This window comes from Rhinolophus sinicus, linkage group LG03 (assembly GCF_036562045.2).
Source record: "Rhinolophus sinicus isolate RSC01 linkage group LG03, ASM3656204v1, whole genome shotgun sequence".
Taxonomy (NCBI): domain Eukaryota; kingdom Metazoa; phylum Chordata; class Mammalia; order Chiroptera; family Rhinolophidae; genus Rhinolophus; species Rhinolophus sinicus.
The window spans coordinates 57,251,383-57,276,159 of record NC_133753.1 but is presented as its reverse complement, the minus strand read 5'-3'; the positions used below and the strand labels follow the sequence as shown (position 1 = coordinate 57,276,159).

General features: G+C 33.5%; 1 protein-coding gene across 12 annotated transcripts in view; it reads right to left on the bottom strand.

Annotated features, from left to right (window-relative positions):
* The window catches only part of GABPB1 (GA binding protein transcription factor subunit beta 1), a 57,764-nt gene that overhangs the window by 11,971 nt on the left and 21,016 nt on the right, over positions 1-24,777 (bottom strand). For 7 of the 12 annotated variants that reach the window (XM_019730661.2, XM_074327756.1, XM_074327751.1 and 4 more), the window contains exons 2-6: positions 17,054-17,161; positions 12,741-12,908; positions 10,946-11,140; positions 9,684-9,831; positions 9,226-9,339 (exon numbers count right to left, since the gene is read on the bottom strand). In XM_019730661.2, the coding sequence (XP_019586220.1) occupies positions 9,226-9,339; positions 9,684-9,831; positions 10,946-11,140; positions 12,741-12,908; positions 17,054-17,161 (733 nt within the window). Of the gene's footprint in view, positions 1-9,225; positions 9,340-9,683; positions 9,832-10,945; positions 11,141-12,740; positions 12,909-17,053; positions 17,162-22,124; positions 22,754-24,777 lie in introns of those variants that run through there. The other 5 variants (XM_019730667.2, XM_074327753.1, XM_074327754.1 and 2 more) reach the window with 2 other exon arrangements.

The following is a 24,777-nucleotide window of genomic DNA, read 5'->3' as shown; positions in this document are numbered from 1 at the left end:
ATGTAATAACTGAGTCAAGCAAAGATCACTAATAGGTGAAATGTTTTGAGGAAGAAGATATACACATATTTTCAAAGTAACACACCAAAGACTAGCATTAGTCACAAAGAGAAAACTGTGCCTATAGAGACACCGCTCTCAGCAAGTGGTCATTACCAGGCTGACTTGCCATTATGTGCCTCCTAATGTAATGCAATGGGAGATTCCAAAATATCACTGCGTTCTTCCTGGGAATGTTTGACCTGAATCTAATTATTAAGAAACAAATGAATCCAGAATGTGGATGATCCTACAGACCACTCACTTAGACTCTACCAAGATTTTAATGTCATAAAAAACAAGGGAGGCAGTGGAACTGTCCTAGATTGGGGGAATCTAAAGAGACACAATAACCAAATACATGAACTTTGACTGGATCCTGGATGAAAAACAAACAAACAGTTATAAAGGACATCTTGGGGAAACTTGAATGATGGACCACATGTCAGATATGTTACTAAATTAATGTTGATGTTTTTAGAAAATATAATGGAGCTGTGAATATGTAGGAGGCTGTCGTTGTTCTTGAGGAGACACATGTTGAAGTATTTCAGGATAAGTCTTACAATGTCCGCAGTCTACCCGCAGATAACTTAGTGAAATAAGTGTGCGTGTGTGAACATGCAAGTGTGGCAAGATGTTAACAGTTGGTAAATACAAGGGAAAGGTATAAAGTTCATCCTCCAATTATTCTATGGCTTTGAAAACTGTCAACATAAAAAATGTTTTAATAGAACTAGATTTGAAAGAAGAAATGGCATAAAAACTATTTCTAAATTATATGGTTTTTTAAATGTGTTGAGGCAACACTTTACCAAAAGTGTAATTAAATAAAATGATTTTCTCCTGAAGTCATGCTACTATCCAGATACACAGTTGCTCTGAAACACACTAAGTTACTACCAACTTCCAGCAGAACATTCTGGATATCAATGACCACAGGATTTACTAAAGACAGAGCGAGGCCCTAAATATATGAATTCCTTTTTATAAGTCAAGATAAGCACTAGGACCCTAGTTTTCAAGGATGCACTCATGGCAACAGGCCTGGCTGCAACCTGTTACTGTTTTATTTGAAACTCAAGTCACAATACAAACTGCAGATGATACTCAAAATGCAAACAACCTTTATGTTTTGAGTTCTCTCATTTTTGTGTGTCTTAAACTATAATTAGGCTTTATCACCAAGCACTTAAGAAAATTTCAGGAAGATAATTATAAAATGAAATGTAGGGAATAAAACAGTAATATAGTCAATAGAACAACTACTAAGGTTTTCAAATACATTAACTATTGCTTTGATTTTTTAAAAAAACACCCACATAAAAGAAATGTTCACTCTGGTTGAATGCTAACTACAAGCAGTAAATATTTTAAAGCATAATCATATGTAAGAAATTTCTGAGATCACACACAATCAAGGCACAACTCAAGAACTTTCATCTTTGCACTATTTGCAATGACTGTCATTTAAAATAAGACAGTGCTTGCCTTTCATCTAAAAAGCTTTTTTTTTAAGTTGTGCTATGCTAAGGAATTAAAGAAGAAATTACAAGGAAACCGACTGCATAAGACAAAGTGCCCCCCAGAAACCTTAAGAACCCAACAGTGAAATGTCGAAAAATGTAAGAACAGAAAGCCTGAAAAAGAGTGTTATTAAAAAATATATATATATATATATATGTACATATGTACATATATATATACACACACACACACACACACAAAACATTCAAATAGCACAGGGGAAAACTGTCTTTAAGATGTTCTAGAAGACTGAAAATTCTATATATAAATATTTCAACAATAAAATAGAAACTGTTCATTGAAGAAAAAATAACATTTCAAAGGTATTATGTCTGCAATTGAAATTGAAAAAAGCAAAAACAAAATAATCTTATGAAAGTCATTCTTTAAAGTCAATTCAGTTTTATTGCTCTATTTTAGGAATAGATAAAAGAACTATGTGCAAAGGGGACCTGATTCAAATTTAACTATTATTAGGAGAAAGGAGGAAAACCACCACCAGATGCATTATACCTTTGGAAAAACCATTTCATTAACAATCAGCAGAAGGGTGGTCATAGATGTCTATTTAATCAAAGGATTATATAGCCGGGCCACAAGAAAGAATCAGACTAAGAAAAGCAAAATCCATATAGGACTACAGGCTATAGCCATAAAATAGTGTTTTACGAAAGTGTTTATTTTAAAAGGGCCAGACAAACTATATTGCTGATATAAGGCCTGTATATAACCAATTATAACCTCTGATTCTACAATCCAAATAACTTGCAAATCTATTCATTTCTCATTATCTCTCTGCCAAATTCTAATCCATGCTACCGTGTTTCCCCGAAAATAAGACCTAACTGGAAAATAAGCCCTAGTATGATTTTTCAGGATGACATCCCTGAATATAAGCCCTGATGCGTCTTTTGGACCAAAAATTAATATAAGACCCGATCTTATTTTCAGGGAAACACGGTAGCATTATGTCTTCCCTGGCTGACTGCATTAGACTCCCAACTAAACTCCCTTCCAGAGCCTGCCAAAGTAACTGCTTGCAAAGTCCTGTATAATCTTACCTTCAACCATGTGAGTTACTCTCCTACTCACTGGGCTCAGCCACATTGGCCTCTGAGTCCCCTGAAAGGACAAGTTCTTTCCTGCCTCAAAAGCTTCACGTGTCTCTCTTCCTAAAATGTTTTTTCCCCAAATTCTGCTCTACTAATTCTGATTTAATCTTTAATTTAAATGTCTTTGTCTCTGAAAAGATTCTCTGATCTACCCGAGTCGATTAAAACCCTGTACTCTATATGTAGCACTAATCACAATTATTTCTGTGTGAATAACTGTTTTAATATCTCATTCTACCAAAAGACTACATGGTCCATAAAGATTGGGACTGTATCTAATTGAACTATTTTCTCTCTAGCACCTAGCATACTACCCAAAATATGAAGGGATGTTCAACAAAAATCTGTTCAATGAATGAATAAATAATACTTTTCTGATTATAAATGAACAGCTGTTTGTAAACCAATAAATGGAAATTTTGGCACGAGAACAATTTTGAGTTGCTCCTTAATACAAAACCTGATATATCCTTTTCCATGAATTATTATTTGTACTTTATGTTTGTTTTAATGTAGGAAGAAAAGGATTAAGAGTATGAGTTTCCTGGAATTTTGATTTTTCAAATAGGAAATACCTATAACAGAGTAGCCTGTAAGTTTTGGTAGAAAGGTAGGATTGCCTCTGCTTATTAATAAATAGTGTACTACATGGAGGTGGGTTTCTGTATGAGGAAAAAGGTAGCGTAATTCCCTAAATCCCATCCATACTTTAGGGCACCATCCCACTCCACCAACCCTATGCCCTCAACTCTAGCTAAAGGGAATCTTTTTCATCTGAGGAACAATGACAGCAACTATCTAAATAATTTATTTACAAAGCTCTTATATAACAATTTTAAACTACTCGTTGACCTTTCACATGTTTATTTCTCATTTCTCTAACAAGATTATATGTTCCTACTATGTAACCGTAACTCTCCCCTTTAGTCTCCCTCCTACATTCCCTATACTGGAGTACTAAACTTCAAGTTTGTTGACAATTCTTTGGAAAATTAGCAGCTAAGAGCTGGCTCTAAAAGGCCTGGTCTTTCTACTTCTGAAGTAGAGACATCTAAGTTCCAAGCTTAAAACCTTGAAAAGGAAACAAAAGCTCGCTTTAGTTTCACGCACAGAAAAATATACTAAGAGAACACTTCAAATATGTGTGTTTCAGGAAAATGCTTGCTTTTCCCAAAATTAGTGAAATGAGGGCATAAGAAAAAAAAATAATAAAGTACATGTTAACAGAACCTCTACAAGTCTTGCTAGTCCAATGAACTGTTCAATTGTGACTAAGCACACAGAACTTGTACATTATTTTCTGATGCTAAATCTCCTACCTGGCTAGGTAACTACTGCAACAAATCAAATAAAGCAAAAGAACCAAAATACTAAACAGAAAAAAGGAGCCAAAATAGACTGAAAAACAGACTACTAATATGGTACAAGATGAAATATCAGTCAATAGAAAAACGTAACTCTTAAAATTATCAAGCCTAATTATAGGAACTTCCAGCAAATATGGTAGATACATACTCAGTTTAAGTAGGTAACCACACTTAGTACCCTGAAACAACTCTTTTTCTTTAATAAAACAGAGGTCAGTAATACTAATTTTTTTAAACCACAATTTTATCAATGTTCACTGATCAGCATCTGTTAAGAGATACAATTTCATAGGAATTCCCATAATCTACAAGTTTTCTGATTCGTTTGATCGGAAATCAATGTGTTAGAATAATAGTATATATAAATAAGAGAAAATGTAAAGAGGTACATAAATTAGAGATAAATAAACCCTACTGGATTTACAGACTGTTTGCAGTGAATAATTATGTATTCTGCTTTATTTTTAAAGTGCTCAACATGTAACATTCTTCTCACTTCAACATAAGAAATCTGGTCTTGATAATTAGTGTCACATTTTTGTTTTAATTATATCCTAATTACCTGAACCTTGCTCCTTAATTATTCAACTCTTGAAAAGATGCAGCAGCAAGTATCTAGATAACGAGGTCTGACAATTAAGTTCACCAACTTGATGCAATGATGTTGCTAATCTTTTTTGATATAACAAGGATTCTTCTTTGTGAATCTGTACCAACTGGACAAAGTTAACCAAGTTTACTATTTGGAAGTGATGAAAAGTCTGTGTGAAAAAGTTAGACGACCTGAACTTTTTGCCAATAATTCATGGCTTTTGCATCACGACAATGCACCAGCTCACATGGCACTGTCTGTGAGGGAGCTTTTAGCCAGTAAACAAATAACTGTATTGGAACACCTGCCTTACTCACCTGATCTGGCCCCCAATGACTTCTTTCTTTACCCGAAGATAAAGGAAATATTGAAAGGAAGACATTTTGATGACATTCAGGACATCAAGGGTAATATGACGACAGCTCTGACAGCCATTCCAGAAAGAGTTCCAAAATTGCCTTGAAGGGTGGACTAGGCACTGGCGTTGGTGCAGAGCTTCCCGAGAGGAGTACTTTGAAGGTGACCATCGTGATATCAGCAAAGAGGTATGTAGCACCTTTTCTAGGATAAGTTCGCGAACTTAATTGGCAGACCTCCATATATTTCACTATTAAAGCAATTAAAGAAAGCCTTTGCTCTCTCCCACACACTTTGCTTATAGAGATTCACCTATGTGGCCCGTAAATAATTGAATAGATATTATATTATATATAAAAATGAAATAATTAACAAATGTATATTATTCAAGCAAATCTATGATATAGTACACTTATAATCTTTATATATTCACTATACCCAATTTAATAGTAGAAATAGACCTTTTAAATTTTGGGTCAAATTCTTAAACTTTGGTGTGCCATCAGAATTACCTTTGGGAGCATGTTAAAAATATAGATATCAGGGCCCCACCCCAAACCTACTCAATCAGAATCTACTGGGGTAGAACTGATTAAGAAAATGATTGTGATTCACACAAAATTTAAGAATTTTACTCTTGTTGTCATCATATTAATTCAAATTAATTAAGAGGAATTCAAATTAATAGAAAACTAGACACAGAATATTAAAGGAAGATAGCCTTCTAATCATTGGGTACATTAATTAACAAGCTAATTCCCAACTATTTCCAAGCAGAAGTTCTACCAGTGTTTTAATAATGTAAAAGAGAATGACAATTACTATACTAATATTGAGATGCCTGATTTTTCTCCTGAATCACTCCACTCCAAAATTCTGAAGGATAGTATAAGCAAGTTTTTGAAAATTTTATGTGTATACATTTAAAAGCTGTGAATTTTTTCACTGATTTATTTCCAATATAAGTTAATTTCATGTGTCAAAAGACAGCTGCATACTCCCTTAAAGATAAATAATAGCACTTTGATTTATGTATCACCTTCTTAGGAGTTGGCTGAGTGTGAGTCAATCCTTTATATCAACTCAGGATATACTAATGAAATATTTCTGAAACCTTAAACCTGAAAATTAAATCTTGGTCAATGCTCAAAGGTAGTATCTTAGTTCAGATGACTACTGTGAGAACAAAATGAGATAATGCATATAAAGCACTTGGCACAGTAGCAAGTATGTACAGCAAGAATCGCATAAATATTAGCCATTATTTTTCTATAATTCATTTTGCCAAATTAAATGTATGGTTAATATCAATTGTTTCATCATCTTTTTTTGGCCTGGCCTAAACCCAGATAGACCTAATAATTATTTATTACAAGTAAGAACATGAGCATAGTTCTATGGGCTCAGGAACTAAAATATATATTTCCCAACAAAACCAGTCATTTATTAAAAATGAACATTAGCAACAAATTCTTCAGAGTATATTGAGACTTACCAATTTTTCTACACTTCTATTAAAGTGATAAATAATCATGAAAATTATACATGGAGATTTAAACATTTCAAACAAGTTAAATACTTGGAAAAATAAAGGTTTATGAGGAAAGAATAAAACTGGAAAAATTTACATAAAAAAACGCTAGCAAGGAAACATTCAATGATCTATTCTAATCATTAAACATTGACAAACTGCAGTTGTATTTGCTTATAACATAAAGAAAAGACAGCAATATCATTTGGTTTCATAATGAAAACATTATATTAGACTGATGTCCTTTATGAGGTTCCCATTGGACTAACATCAAGATTAATTTTATATGTGAAAGATGGTCCTAATGTAATCATGAAGGTGCTATTCAAAGCCATAGTTCCCAAGTGAAATGGCATGGTATCCTAGACTATCACAAACACCCTCCCTCTATACACAGGACCATGTCAGCCAGCCAGCCTCCACTTCCACTGCAGTCCATCTGCGGCTACATTCTCGCTATTTGGTACCCAGAAGATGTGTTTATTGTACTACTATGGTTGGTAAAGGAAAAGAATATGAGCAGTACCAATTAGTGTCCTGAAGGTTCTTATATTTTGGTCTTCATTCATTTAAAAAGGGCAAAAGAGGAACAGAACATTTCAACAGACTGCTTCAACAAACACACCTCAGGAGTAAAAGCAGTAATAGTGATACTTTTGTTTCATATAAGACAAAATGTAATTACACAAATATTTATTCCTATCACAAACCAAGTTATAAACATTCTAAAAGATTCCAGTCCACTGATCACCTTAAGAAATTGCGTATCCTAGTGGTCACAGACACACAATTTGCGAATCAGACCTTGAGCACCAACCTCCTTTCACCACTTAATAGCCCTGCTACTTTGGGCAAAATTATTTAACTTCCACAAACCTCAGTTTCATCATATATAAAATGGGAGTACTACTTTATTTCCCAGATCCTAAGATGTCCCTGGAAAAAAATATATGTAAACATTTCTAAAGTGAAGATTAATCTGACAATTGATGTTAAAGGAAACTGGAGAGGCAAGAGGCAAACAAATAATTTGCCTGAGCACATGCAAATTGAGCTGTGAAAAGATATTTCTTGATCTGATTACCCACCTCGTTTGAGATGTTTACACTGGTGGCAATATACTTACCTGAACTTTAACTCAACTCAAGCTGTTAAAACATCTTCAAAAAGATTCCACTATGATATAGCATTAAAAGGAAAAATTACTGTGCTCGTAGAACACTGTAAGCCACATGCAATAAGTCTATTGAAATTACTAATGCACTCGGACTAGATCACACATAAAATTTTCAAAAGTAGAAGTTTGAGACATTGGTATGACCAATTAGATATCATGGAGCTAAATATCTAAATGTCAAAACTTCCAGCTGACTTTCAAGAAAAGTTATTTTAATTTTTAGATATGCACTTTAAATGAAGAAAAAATTTACAAGTTTAACCAAATAGAAACCACCAATGAAATTAATCTTCTTTGATATACTTATGCAATTACCAAGGTGCTAAAGAGATCTAGGCATAGGTTATAAAAGCAGCATGTCGATATGATGATGCACGTAATTGCTAATGGCCAAAAGTGATTCAGAAAAATCTGATGACTCTGAAGAAGTATAAATGCTTAAATTCAAACATTTATTACGATGCGAAAGAAGCTGGAGAATGAATAAAAGTTTATTATCACTAGCTACTACTAGAGAAAGAAGGAGAGAAAGACAGAGAAGAGACAGGTAAGTAGGTTCTCCCCTTCCCCCGCAAAAAAATACATCTTCCAATCAGTAGCACCTTTAAGACTCAAATTCAGTAATATCTACCTTTACCTCTACCTTCAAACTTTTTGATGAGGATTAAACGAGATCATCAGTAAAAAATTTGCCACACTGCATAGCACATGAGCATTCAGTGAATTGTTATTAGGTTGGTGCAAAGGTAATTGTGGTTTAAAAGGTTAAAAACAACTGTAAAAACCGCAATTACTTTTGCACCAACCAAATATCATTGATCACACTTTTAAAAAACATTAATTTAAATAATGACTGACAATAAATTATTCTTCAATTTTATAAGCTTAAACTACAGTAAGAATTTTGTGGAGTTTTTTTTTAAAATTCCCTAATTAAAAAAATATTTTACTTACATAATAATTATGGCAAGAACTATTTTGGTTAATTATAAACTTTATCTAAACCAGTTATTAATGCTGTTTGTCATCCCTTAATGGTGATGGTGGTTGGTGTTGGTACGCTATTTCCTAGTTCTATCAGTTGTTAAGATTTCATATCATTCTAATAGAACTAACAAAAATAAAAAGTTATGAAAAAGACAGCAAATTCATATTTATCTACATACTTTATTTATACAAAAAGTCAGACTAATAAAACAAAAGTGAAACTGGGTACACAGACATGTTTTCTGTGAACTACACAAAGTTATTTTTTATTTTAATTAAGTTTTAATTAATTGCCAAGATGTGATATTCTTTGAAAATTCAAATTTTTTGGCTTCCCAGGAAAAAACAGAATCTGGCCACGCTGAGCATGGGCTGTAGTCAGCTAGAGCGGAGCAGCAGGTGCCCCACGCCTTGCCACTCTCTTCAGACGACCATAGTCTCAACCCTGCCCACTTTAGCCTTTTATTACCCTTCTGGCCTCTGTAAATATTTGAATCTCCAACTTTTAATGTACACATTTGACTTGTTTTTCTTACCTGGAGTTTCTGAAGAATTGGACAAGGGGGCAGATGCTTCAGCTAAGGCAGCTAATGTCGCTAATACTGACGTGGAGGAGTTTCCAAACTGAACAGCAGATACACCTGTTTCATCTATAAGAAAAGAGAAAATAGATATGAATTTTAAGAAACTTAACCTAATGCACTCTTCTGATATTCTGTTTTATTTTATTCAATTCTTATATGAGCTTGGATAATATTAGTTTTGTGAAAAACAAGCTGGTTTTTGAAAGATAATATTGCAGTACAGTTTACAATATCATCTTTTTTTAGATAATTTTGTCTCATAAAAATTTGCTTTTTTGCCAATTATACCAAAAAAAACCCCAAAGTGGCTGAAATTTTCTTACCCTCATTCTCCAACTGTCCTTTCTTAAAAGGATGAATACCTACTAACGCATAAAATCCCAACAGCTATCCTATATGCATCTCAATACCTGTTGCCTTGGATGAATTTTCTGAAGATACCAGACCTGTTAGGTTCACCACCCCTCCAGGTCCAATGATAAACTGTGGGGTCGCAGCATGTATCGTCACAGTGTCGGGACTCTCTGGGTTTGTGTTGATTTGGTTCTGCATAGCAATCTGGGGGACATCACCATGATGTTTTCAGAATTATAAGCAGAACATATAGCACAAACTTTCAATGTAGTACAAACACAAATATAAAGGAACATTCTGTAATTTAAGAAGAATCATATAACACAAATGGAAATCTTTGTTTATGGTCTACTGAGAGTATAGCAGTAAATCACAGTGAATCTATATCTTAAGTTCTCCTGTTAGGTAAAATAGCAAAATCCCATGACAGGAGAAATGGGTGTCTGAAAGGCTTTTATAGAACACAGTTGAAAGATATTCTGCTGCTCTGTGACTACAGAAATTTAACTATTTAAACCAAATTATTTCCTCTTGTATACTATTCAGTAATATATAACATTATATATATAATGTTATCCTTTCCAAATAATTGTTCTCTGTCTTCAAACTTAACCCCAAACTGCACTTTTAGGAGTAAAAGAATTGGAAGAGGTCTGGCAAAATTCATTTTCCTGAACATATAACATCTTTTAAGTGACTAGTTGAAGTTCAATAGAGTCAGATGGTCTTAGAGAACAGCTTTACTAGGAAGGATAACAAAACAGGCAAGAAGAAGCAGTAAGTAAAGAAGATAATTTACATCAATGGTGTCTAGCTGCAGAAAAGAGAATGGTGGTTATTAGAAAAACTTGCTGAAAAGTCATAATAACCATGCTCACAGATTTTTTTTTTTGAGGATGGTGAAAAATAAAAGAAACCAACCAGAATGATAAAAACTGTATCACTCACTCAGGGGACATTATTATGGTTGCTAAAAAATTTTTTTAGTGAAAGTATAACATTCTTTGAATAATCATATGGTATCCAAAACCATATGGTATGGTATGCAACAAAAATAATTAATAGAACGAAATGTCTAGAAGAATTCAGGAACTTAAAAACACAGAAAGTAATCACCTTATCTAATCTTGTAATATTACATGCAATAACCATGGTCTTACAATCAGGAAAATGAACAGAAATGAACAAAGAGGGAGTGAAAGAGAAAAAAGCCTGTCCAAAATAACCAAGTCCAAAATCAAAAGCTACAAACTAAATAGTTCAAATCATCCAAAGACAGAGATCCTTTTATTTTCTTGAATTAAAAGCCAAAAGTTACCTGTAATATCTCTGCTAAATCTTCATTCCCATTGTCTATTGAAATATCAAATGCAGTTTTACAAAATTTACTTTGCGTGTGTACATCAGCACCATATTTGATTAAAAGTTCCACCACTTCTTGATGATTGTGTTCTGTAGCCCAATGTAGAGCTGTCATCTTTAACATGTCCTTTGCATTGACATCAGCACCATGCTACAAAAATATTTCAAAATAAGAGATTTCTAACATATGAAATATTTAAAATTACTGAAATGAAAATACTATACACTTTAAAGAATTTGCTACTAACATAATCAACTATTTTTTTGTGTTGAATAATCTATATGTTCCAAGAATCACATTTGTCATTTAATCTGTTTCTATCATGCTGACTTTCCTAACTGCTTTCCTTCTAATTTCTTAAGAATGCAGCAGTTATTTTTTCAGTCACCCAGCTATGACCTTGAAGGACTAGAACAACACAAGTGAAGGAAAACTATGAGCATTCTTGCCAAACCCTCTTTAATTCTAGTTCCTTATTTACACAAAAATATCCTTTGCTTTCAAAACCAGTGCAATATAAAGAATAAGAAGGGAGCTATCTAGAGTTATATCATCCAATAGCCACGTATGGCTAGTAAGCACTTGAAATACAGCTAGTCCGAAAAGAGATGTGCTGTGTGTCTAAATACACACTGGAATTCAAAGACTTAACACTAAAAAAAAGGATGTGAAATATCTCATTAATAATTTTTATATTGATTCCATGTTAAAATGATAATATTTTGTATATACTGGGTTAAATAAAATATAGTATTAAAATTACTTTTTACATTTTTTTTTTTTTTAAGATTTTATTGGGGAAGGGGAACAGGACTCCACTGGGGAGCAGTGTGCACTTTCAGGATTTCTTCCAAGTCCAGTTGTTGTCCTTTCAATCCCAGTTGTGGAGGGTGCAGTTCAGCTCCAGGTCCAGTTGTCGTTGCTAGTTGCAGGGGGCACAGCCCACCATCCCTTGCAGGAGTCGAACCGGCAACCTTGTGGTTGAGAGCCCGCGCTCTCCAACCAACTGAGCCATCTGGGAGCTCAGCGGCAGCTCAGCTCAAGGTGACGTGTTCAATCTTAGTTGCAGGGGGCGCTGCCCACCATCCCTTGCAGGACTCGAGAAGTCGAACCAGCAACCTTGTGGTTGAGATTCCATGTGGGAATCGAACCAGCAGCCCTCGGAGTTAGGAGCAGGGAGCTCCCACCACCTGAGCCACCGGGCCAGCCCTACATTTTTTGAGATCTCTAATGGAAAATCTAGAATTATATTGATTCACATTTATGGCTACATTGTATTTCTTTTGGACACGTTGATCTGGAGGCTAGAATAAAAAGGATTAAGAATATAGAAATCTACCATTCTCTATTTCAGAATTTTCTCTTAGGCATTTAAATGATTAAAGAAAAATCCCCATTTGTATTATTTATTTGTTTGTTAATCATCCAAACCTAATATTCCCTTCCATGAGCATTTTCACTGTGTTGAGTAAGACAAAAGTGTAGTCCCTCACTATGGCAGAGACCAATGTCTAAGAAACCAATTGTTTCACTTAACTAAGAACATACTTAAAGGAAACGTTCCCCACGCCCCCAACAAAGGAAAACTTTAAGATAGTTTTCATTTGACAGGCTTACACATAAAAAAATGAGGTAACGGGGGAAAAAAGTAGACATTCAATAAAACTAGTTTCCTTGTCCCTCTTATAAAACCATAAAGCCTTTGGGGGCTTACTTTCAAAAGCAAAGTGCAAAAACAGAGAACACATACCTTAAGTAAAACCTCTACTATGCTGGCATGGCCCTCAGAAGCTGCCATGTGTAATGGCGTTCGGTCCACTTTGGTTCTGGCATCCCTACTTACACCAGCTCGGAGTAGCACTTCTGTGGTGGAATAATGCCCGTATTGTGCTGCCAGATGAAGTGGAGAAGTTCCCAGCTATACCGCAAGGAAAACAATCCACAGTGACAGTCATTTTCAATACACTTCTATTACTACATTCTATTTTATATTTTCTGTTTACATAGCAAACAGATTACATTATCTATTTACAAAGTAACTCAAAATTCAAAAGAGATAATTTATGCTTATTACATTCTCCTCACAGAGGTCTGCAAGAATTCCCATATTCTTCTCAGTGAGGAAGAGAAGTCAGTATTTCATTGAACGCATACTTGCTTTCTTCATTTTTTATCAGATAAATAGCCTAATCAAAATTAATTTCATCAGGAATTTGAGATAATTAGGGTTTGAGAAATCTTTCTGCGTACTGGAATCTTTTCCTTATACCAACAACACAAAATTTTAATCTATGAAATTCATATAGTATAAATGTAATAGTGTACATTCTTACATTAAACTGTTTTGTAGGATTTAAAAACAAACAAATAAAAGCACCTAAGTGACATTTTTAAAGAAGTTCACATAGTCATTTTTCAAGGGAAAAATCTGATCTGAGGTGCACTTGCCAAAGGTCAGTCAGGACAGAACCAAACCAGAGCCCACTTCTCATAAAACTGGTCCCATGTGGTCTAGCTACCACATTCACAACATACAGGGGAAGTTTAAAATGTGAGTGAAGAAGAGCCTTATCAGAGGCATAACTGTTAATAGTTGAAAATTAGAATTAAGTTATATCACACACATGTAGAGGCATTGAACGTCCCTACAATTCTCTATCAAGGCACTGATGTTCCAAGGAACCAAGATAGCTCACCAGAATGTGAAATTTGCTGAGACTACTACTGTAATAACAGCAACTAAGGCTTTTTATTTAAGCACTTTTCATGGCAAGCACTATTCTAAGACCTTGACACATATTATCATTTAATTTTCTCAAAGTACTACTACTATCTTCATTTGTAATAAAAGAACCTAAAACACAAAGAGGTTACTAATTTACCTGAAGTCACACAAGAGTCATAATATAATATACAAAACTTGGCATTTGCTCTCAATACATGTAGAAATAATTTATCCTGATAATTTTTTATTAGTATTAAAAGCCTTGTATTTTTAAGGGAAGGTCTTTCTAACAGATCAAAGAGGATTCTTGAATAGCTTTCTTTCTCCAAGTTTTATCATATTTTCCCATAACTGTCCCTTACTATAATCATGAATTCTAATATTTAATGAAGTAGCTCAATGCCCCATTTAGCAACCATGAATTCTGCTCAGTGTAATAATAGGGTTTACTTTGCACGTTTTTCTTCTTGAGACCTTTTTAGTTGATGATACAAAAAATATTATACATACATATATATGCAGTTTAAATGAAAAAAATAAGGTAAACACTCGTGAAACCACCATCACAGTCCAGAAAACATTGCCAGCAATTTAAAATTTTCCAACATGTCACTCCCCTCCTTCAGCCCCAGAGATAATTACTACTATGAATTTTGTAATAAACATTGCATTACTTTGTTTTTTATAATCACTTATATATCCCTAAATAACATACTTTGGTTTTGCTTGTTTTGAACTTTATTTGAATAGAATCATACCACATGTATTTCTCTGCAATTTGCCTTTCTTTGGTTAACATTATGTTCATGAGATTCACCCATGTTGGTTAAGTGTAGTTCACTAATTTTCTCTGCTCTATAATATTCTACTGAATGAATAAGCCACAATTAATTTAACCAATCTACTAATGAACATTTGGGTTTTTTCTAGTTTTTTGTTGTAATGAATAACGCTACTATTAAAAATCTTGTACAAGTCTCAAGTACATGAATAAGAGTTTCGTCTGGGAATATTTTTAGAAATTCAGTGGCTACATCACAGGGTATGCACATGTTCAAATTTACCAGATACTGCCAAACTGTCCTCTAAAATGTTTATACCAATTCTTACATCTCTTCACCAATGCTTGGTACTGCAAGATTGTTTTTGGTTAATCTGGTGGATATAAAATTTCACAATTTTATTTTGCATTTGTCCAATTATTAATGACTCTGAGCATCTCTCCATGTTTACTGGTCACTCAAACTTTCTCTTTGGTCAAGTACCATATCGAGTCATTTGCCCAGTTGTTTGTTTTGTCTTTTTATTAGTCATGAGAATTCCTTATGTATTATAAATACTGATCCTTCTTAAGATCCTTTTGTCTTAATATACTACTATATCACTATGATGTATCTAGATACAGATTATGGTTTTTTTAATTGATCCAGCTGGAGATTTGGTGGGCTACTTGAATCTGTGAGCTACCCTCAGTCCTAGAAAAAGCTGAGCTTTTATGTCTTAAAATTATTTCATCCCTATTCTCACTGTCCTTATGGATTTATGATTATACTCGTATGTCAGACTTTCTGACACAAGCATTCATGACTTCTACATCTTTTATAATTTGTATCAATTTTTCTCTGTTTTATATTCTGGATGACTTTTTTTTTTCATATCTTTTTTTTTCATAGTTTACTAATTTTCTCTTCGCTGTTCCCAATCTGCTATTAAAATCTTATCTAAAGTCCTTGTAAGTCTGCTTGTCAGTTGTTTCAGTTGGTTGTTGTCCAAGCTGCCTTGTTTCCTTGTGTACTCAGTTGTTTTTGAGCTTTCATGTCCATGATCTTTCATTTATGGATATAAAGCCTGGAATGAAGGTAGGTACCTCTAGAAAGGATATTCATTTGCTTCTACCAGGAACCTGGGGAAATCTCTAGTGCAAAGATCACTCTAAATTCATTTTTCAGTACATGGTGTTACAGAAGGCATAGAATTTATGGATTTAGGACAAATATGTGTACGACAGATGGCTCATGACTCCAAATTCTCAACAAAATTTTTCCTCTCTCCATTTGGTGCCTTGGTTCAAGTCTTTTCTTTGCAGTACCCTAACAACAGGGGGAACAGTAGAAGCAGGTAGGAGAAGGGAGGGGGTACTTCTGGTTTATCCTTGCACTTAAGGTGCATGTCTTTGGGATTCCAGGACTATGGGGAGAGGATCTCCTAGAAGACTTCTCTCTATGATCAGTCTCAGGTTTATCTTCAGCAATCCATGCTAGTGAGGTGGGAAAACCAACAGAAAAATTTACTGAGGTCAGCAAATGTTCTTAGGGTAAAATTTCTCTGGGTTCTGGCCTTCACTTAGTTTTTCAGGTTAATAATCTCTCACTTTCTAATTCATGAGATTTTTTAAATATTTAACCAAAAAATCTTTATCTTTTAAAGTCAGATGTTAAAATATTTATGGAAATAATGAAATGGTTCCTGGAATTTGTTTTAAAATAATACAGAACAAAAAAAGTGGACAGTTATAGAGGAAACAAAATTCATCATGATTTGATAATTTTTAAAGTTGGATGAAGGGTATGAAGGAGTTGATGCATGTTTGAAATTTTCCACAATAAAAAATTTTTGTTTTGTTTTTAATGAAAAATACAAAAGTACATGAGACAAGTATGCCAAAAACAACAAAATCAAAAATGTGGAATTTTAAGTTGTTACCAGTGGAAGGGTTAATCCAGATTCCTAACCCTCCATACTCCCAAAATTATCCCTTTTGATTTACTCCCAGAATTAAATAAGAGTTATGGTTTTTGTCTTCCTCACAACTACCTTCTATAGTAATTAAGAACTCCTTATTTCTTTCTTAATGGTCATGTTTGCAAGAATTTTATAAGTATCAATTGAAATGCAAACATTTTTTTCTTTTTAGAAGCAATTATAACATTAACCCCAATCTTTATCTGTTATTTTCTAAACTATAAACTCTACTCATGCTATTTATAAGACCTTTAAATTAAACCCCAAGCAGCTGCATTTTACATTCATCCTACATTACTGAACTCCATAGTGAAAAACCCTTTTGTGGGCAGAGTATTTGGAAAAGGTTGTCAAATATCAAAAAAAGGAAGAAAGAAAAGAAAAAGAAAAGAAAACAAAAGAAAACAAAAGAAAACAAAAGAAAAGAAAAGACGAACCATTCCCTTTAAAAGACGGCTGTAATTCTAAAATTTCAAACAAGTTCACAAAAAAATTTTTTTACAATTTATAAAGACAATACGGACTACATTTTTATCTGGAAAAACTCAAAAATGAGATTGAAAAAAAAACACCACAACATTAAAATCATTCTTTACCCAGTCTGTAGTAAAAGGAGCTCCATTTGCCATCAAAATACGAACTTCATCATCTTGACCCGCTCGTGCCGCTTCTAAAAGCTTCTTTCCCAAATCTACCAGGGACATCTAAACAAAACATAGATGAATTTAGTATCTCCAAAGTTACAAAAATGTCCCAGCCTAGTGAGTCATTAAACGGTCCCATTTCTGAGATCAACTTTGAAGAAGGTAAAAAAAATATATATATATATATATATATATGTATAAACATCTATCAATAAAGACACATTTCATATTTACATATACAGATCAACTTTGAAGAGGCAAAGAAAAAAATATATATATATATAAACATCTATCAATAAAGACATATTTACATATACAGAGGGTGCCAAAAAAATGTATACACATTTTAAGAAAGGAAAAAATTGTATTAAAATTGTAATACTCAATACCAGGTGTGCCAAAAAAATGTATACAAGTGGATACTTTGGTCAACGTTGCTCAAGCAGTAGTTCACCATAATCAGAAGTGTCTGGACACTGATGGTAACCACTTTGAGCACCTCTTGTAATTGCAGAAGTCAAACATGACTTGCTCAAAGTAGTTACCATCAGCGTAATTTTAATAGTTTTTTCCTTTCTTAAAGTGTGTATACATTTTTTGGCATCTTCTTTATATTAATTATTTGTATAATGTGAACAATCTAAATGTAGGAAATGGTTAAATTGTAAAATCTAGTAAAATAAAAATGCAGTACTTAAAATAATAGTTTTGAAGTCATAATAACATTAAAAAGTTATGCCACATAAGTGAAAAAAAAGGACACAAAACTAATTTTTGAATGTCAAAATATGCACATAGAGAAAAAAATACTGAAAAATATTAAAAATTGTTCAGGTGATATGGTTATGGGAAATTTTGCGTCCATTTTACAAAGTTTCGGCTATATTACTACATTATTTTCCTGAATTTAAAAAGTGGATCTTTTAAGAGGCAAATTATACTGTATGACTGTAAAATAAGTAAATGCTGACATTACGGAAAAGTTATATACTGACTTACTAAACAAGAAAAGGCAGGATACTGAGGACTTAAAATAACAAACTTACTGATCTGTTTATAAGAATGCAACAAAACTGATGCATTTGAACATATAAACTTCTCCCATAATTCTGCAATTATCTTAATTTTTCAAAATATATCATATTTAACAACCTAGACTACTTAAGTTACTGTGGTTTTTAAATACCATGAGCAATATAACTGTGTAGTAGATTAAGTAGCTGAATACTCTGAAATCAACGGTTCTCATGGTAGCAGCAATGCCCCCTAAAGAGCCCTCTGAATATATATGTATATGGAGGCATTTTGGGGATTGATTGGGGGAGTAGGCTCTACCTGCTAGCATTTAATGGGCAAGTACCAGGGATAGTAGGGGTCTAGCAATGCACGGAACAATTCAGTATGGCACATTGTCATATGTTCTTGATGAATTTCAAACATTCCATAGAATATATCTAAGGCTAGAATTTAATGTGCAAATAACACGTATTTTTCCACAGTTATTAATGCATCCCAGATTTTCTAAATAATATTTCCAAATAATATTTCCATATTATAAATGTATTTGTTTTGTTCAGAACTTTACTAAGAGTTGCTCACCATTTTGGAAAAACCATATCACCAATGTCAATGCCACTTGGGTATCTGAATCACCAATGTAACACTGTACGAGATATGACAAGTTCGTGAACTTCTTACAATGATGTTGCTAACCTTTTTTGATATGAGGGATTATTCATTATGAATTTGTATCAACTGGACAGTTAATCAAATATACTATTTAGAAGTGCTGAAAAGGTTGCGTGAAAAAGTTAGACAACCTGAACTTCTTGCCAACAACTCATGGCTTTCGCATCATGACAATGCAACAACTCACACAGCACTGTCGGTGAGGGTGTTTTTAGCAAGTAAACTAATAACTGTATTGGAACACCCTCCCTACTCACCTGATCTGGCCCCCAACGACTTCTTTCTTTACCCAAAGATAAAGGAAATATTGAAAGGAAAGTATTTTGATGACATTCATGACATCAAGGGTAATATGATGACAGCTCTGGTGGCCATTCCAGAAAAAGAGTTCCAAAATTGTTTTGAAGGGTGGACTAGGCACTGGCATCGGTGCATAGCTTCCCAAGGGGAATACTTCGAAGGTGACCATAGTGATATTCAGCAATGAGGTATGTAGCACTTTTCTAGGATGAGTTCACGAACTTACTTGTCAGACTTCGTATGAATCACGCTTTCACACCTATCACATCACAATGATTCTATGCATAGGTGCAAGCATTTGACTACCTCTTCTGCCATCTAGTGTAGTCTGCTCAAGTTTTTACATACTAAAATACACATTTTATTATAAGTTGCTTTCCTTTTATTTCTCCTGTTATTATAATTGGGGTATTATAATGTTATTTTAAAATTATGCAGATAAGTAACAACTATGATTTTCATTTCAAGCTGGCAAAGGGACAATATAAATTTTTCATTATAAAAAAGTAGCAATGGATCTAAAAAGACTGAAAATCAATGAAAAAAAATACACGTGAAATCAAGTACGACCAAAATCAAAGGTGCTAATTTTCTTGTCAAGATACTTAGTAAAATGTAAAATAATAAAAATACCAAAATGTAGCAATTTCACTTCCGATTCTCACTTCTGTGAACCATACACGTCATAGAATAATTCTGAGTCTTAGAGGAACTCAGTTGCATTAAGACAACAAAATTGACCCAAGGGACCATCGCTCCAGATCGAGCCCTCAATTTACTTAGTAGTTCATTATCTACTAAATCCTCAGAGATAAAGTAGTATTAGACTTAAATAAAACCACTAAAGGCTTAGCATTAAATGTTGTTTTGTATACCAAATAACAAATAAAGAAGCACAATTCAATGCAGTAAATTTTAATGAATGTTAAAATACTCAGTGAAAACATACTATGTGTATGGCACTGACTGCCATCTAGTTTATTACTCCTTCCGTCTTGAAAAGCAACCCAAAAATCTGTCATATTAAATTCCATTTTTAATTTCTTTAGCATTACTAAAGAAGCTTATCACAGTCTGATACAAACCATTATTTTTTTTAACACCAATTAAAATGAATTTAAATAAGATCTGTAGAGGAACTTCAAAATGTCTACAAATAAACCTGCTTTTGCTCAAAAGTACATGCTAAGAGAGCCATCTAGTGGTAACAGGAATTACCACCAATATTTAAATTTTTAAAGTTTACTCTATTTTGCTTTGAATTTCTGTAATTCATAGTTCATAGAGCTGTTGTGAGATTATAGCATCTCCTGGGCATGAAAACTCTCCATAAAACTGTAAAATACTAGTTCCATGTGAATTGCTACTAGCACTCTTAAAAAAGAATTTGAATAAAAACACAGAAAATGTAATCCTATTGTAATATACTTAATAATAAACCTTGATTGTCTCATTAAAAATTTGCAACATCACTCCTAGAATACAATTATAAAGCCAATAAAATTCTTCATCAAGCAATTTAGCACTCTGTATGCATCAAAAGCCTTTAAAATGTTCATATTCTTTGACCTAGTAATTCCACTCATATAAATCTGTCATAAGGAAACTATCTGAAATATAACTAGTATTATAATAGTAATGTTGTAAAATAGGGAAAAACTGAAATTCCCTACTATAAACAATAGTTAAAGAAATTCAAATAGATTATAATGGAATATTGCAGTCTTTATTTTCATGTGTTTACTTTTTATTTTGGAAAATTTTGAGTAAATATAATAAGACACAATAGTATAATGAACTCCCACACAGCCACCACCTACCTAGCTTCACTATTATTTATGGCCAGCACATTTCCCACACACACACATATTATTTTGAAGCAAATATCAGACATGTCATTTTATCTGTAAATATTTTAGTACGTATCTCTACAAGATAAATATAGATTTTGAACCATAATACTATAGTAATTTAAAACTATTATTTACAAATAGCATGTAATAATATAAGAATCAGGACTCTAAATTGAATATACACCATGATCTTAACTATGAAAAAAAATGCATAGAAAAATACTCAGAATCAATATATCATGATATTTTAAATTACAGATTTTTCCCTTTTTCCTAGTCTTCTCTGCTTTGTAACTTTTTTATAATGAGCACATATTAATCATGTAATTAAAAATAAACTTCGATTAATAAAAAGCTTTTCATCAAAATTAGGTAAGATTAATAAGCCTTTAATATAGGAAATTAGATGTTGCAGAACATTTTTTAATAGTAAAAGGATGACTCCAAGTCCTTTTACTTAGTAAAAGTGACTCCAAGTAAAATTAAGCACATTATAACCTTATGAATAACTATATTATATGAAAATATTCTTGGGCATCAGAATTTAGTTGCCTACATTCTCATAAAAAATGAACTTCAATAAGTGTAAAAGTAGTGCCTGGCATCTTGCCAAATCTTAATCTATAATACATTATCTCATTTAATCTGAGCAATTTTACCAAAACGTTACTGTCTCCATTTTACAAAGGAGGGAAACAAAAAGTAGAAAGATTTATCAAAGAGCACTAGTTTTGGTCTAAAGGTAAGACCCATTTTCTTAACTCTTCTTCTTATATTCTGAATGAGAGAATAGTGACAATCTGCTGGGATATAAAAGAGCATACCCTCCAAGGATTTAAACTTAGTCTCTCTGTGTAATTCCTTTGAAGGGAAAAATCATCATATGAACTCTGATATATTTGGATTTTTCTCCTGTTTCCATTTTATCTTATGAATGTTGGTTTTTTTCACTTTTTCTAAACTTAAAAATAAAATGACATTTTCAACATAAATTATCTAAAAAAAACCTATCTCCCATATACCCTTATTTCAGAAAGGCACTAGAAAATGTACTACACCAAACCAGGAGTAAACCAGAAAGAATTAGAGCATCAGGAAATAAGGGATCCAACATAGAATGGAAGAGGATTCTCCCATATGGGTAAATGGAGAGACCCCATGATAACAGCTGTGCCACAGACCTGGAACACAAATCCAGACTGGAGCCAGAGAACAGACGTTCCAGGAAGGAGGTCTCTAAGGAAAAGACAGATGCTGAGTCTCCTAAGAAAAAAGTGAAACTTTCCGTGAAGAGTGTGAGATTGATTAATGATGGATACAAAAGACTAGCAAAAAAATAGACAATTTCTTTTTCAAGGGAAAAGAAAACTATATAAGAAAGGAAATGTAATCCCAATGTGTATATGACATGGGTTAGCGAAGAGTAGTAGTTCCAGTGTCATAATGACCACTGAATGCTAATGTAAACAAAATTTTCGGTAGAATTCTATTAAGATGAAGGGCGAGGAAAAAAAATGTATATGTGGGTGGTTTGATTTAACAAAGCAAAAGCTTCATTTTCATAAGTAGGAAGTCAAAGATATCTAAAATAGAAAAATCAAGAAATAGCATAAGCTTGTTATTTAGAAATATGAACGGAAAGTACTAGGGAAAAAACAGTGAAAAGACATAAAAGGATGTCTCTGGAAAAAAAAAGTTCTGGGGTATAAAGGAATAACAAGGGACTGCGGATTTTTTTTTACCATAAACTTTGCATTTTTTTACTTTTTCAACTATGTACATGTATACTTTCATACAAATAAAATTGCAAATAAACAAATATATGTTTATATAAAAAATATGTGGTTCAAATTTAAAGTCATCTCCACACCTCCCTGTGGTCTTAGTCCCCAGAAGTAACCACTATTTAAATGTGTAGTGTGTATCCTTCCATGCATGCAGAAATACAATATGTACAATGTTTAAACAAAGAAAAACACAAAAAAAGGATCATACTAAACTTGTTTTTTTTTCACTTAACAGGGATCCCCTTGTTTTATCAGTGACATCTTTCTATGTAAATACGCAGATTTAATAAGCATTCTTTTTACTGGCTGCGCTAGGCTGAATAATGGCCCCCCTAATTCTCAGAATCTGTGACTATGTTAGTTTACATGGCAAAAGGACTCTGCAGATACTATTAAATTAAGGGTTTTAAACTAGGGAGATTATCCAGGTGGGCCTAATGTAATCAAACAGGGCCTCACAGGAGGGATGCAGGAGGGGCAGAGTCAAGAGAAAGAAGCAAAGATGAGAGAACACAACTGCTAAAATCTTAATTTCATGTCTTCTGACCTCAAAAACTGTAAAATAATAAATCTGTGTTGCTTTAAGGCACTATGTGTGTGGTAATCTGTTATAGCAAATAGGAAATTATTACACTAAGAAATAGGAAAAATAGAGTATTGAGTACATTAGTTATTCAATCCCTATTTCATTTTTTACGAATAGTGCGGCAACACACACATATACTTGGGTTAGCACTTTCATCCCAAGACACGTCAAAATTCAAATTGTCCAAGCACTGGCTTGTTCCCTAACGTCAGAAACCTTGGGATCATCCTTAACTCCTCCTTTTCCCCCATCCCCCTTAACTGCAGTCATCAAGACCTGTCACTTTTACCTCCTAATTCTCTCTCAAATCCTTCTACCTCTTTCCACTGATAGAGTAGGCCTTCAATAAGTATTTGTTGATTAGCTTTTCTCCTCTGCTACAATCTTTGCCTATGCCTCCATCCTTTCTCTCTTACAGCACCTGTAAACTTGTGTCTATGTCTCAGTCTTGCCTTCCTCTAATTTATTCTCCACTCTGCTTCCAAACTTCTTAATTATTCTTAAACAGAAATCACGTCCCTCTCCTCAGTTAACTCACATGAAATCAAACTCTTTGCCATGAGATTCAAGGCCTTTCATGTTTGGCATCTATTGCCATCACCTCCATAAACACTGCTCACCACCTCACACTGAACTCTATACTCCAAGCAGTATGTTGTACTATGTATGGCTCTTTTCCTCACCTTTGGGCAAAGTATTCCCTCTGCCAAGAATAATGCTCTTCTCTCCATGTCCGCTTTTGCCATATTTAATTCCTACTTTTCCTTCAAAAGTTCAGCTTATCTAATCAGAGAAGCCATCCCTGATTGCCCCAAAATTAACTCAAACGTCCTTCCCATGTGCTCTTCTAGCATCCTAAGTTTGTCTATCATGGCATTTATCATACCACATTAAATGTTCCTATTTACGGGTTACAGGTTGTCACTGAGCCTGGGCTATGGTGCCTAGTAAATGTTCAATAAATATTCACTCGCTGAATAATGAATGTTTGACATACAGTCGAAACTCCAGAAATACTTGGGATAATCAATAAAATCAGAACATTTGACTTTTTAAATGTAAATTATGCCGACAGCTTCACAACTTCCAAGAAATACTATAATCAATAGAATGCTCACTGAATTCCTGTCAACCTCATTGTAACCAAATTCCTTATACTAAGTGAATGAGGCTGGAACTCACCTAAATATTCTCTTTTTATTGGCAGCAACTCAAATGGACAAATTTGGTCCAAAAAAATCTGAGGTCAATTCTGTTTTATGAGTCAAAAGGGAAAAGTATGAACATAATCAATAAATCAGAATAATGGCTTTGTCTGGGACTCTCAAAATCACTCTTGGACCTGCCAAAGTGGTACATATTGAAAAAAATCTGGACAGAGAGCCTGAATTTATCTAATAATCAGCAACAGGACTGTGAAGCAACAACTCAAGGCCACCCTCAACGACAGTGGGTCAAATC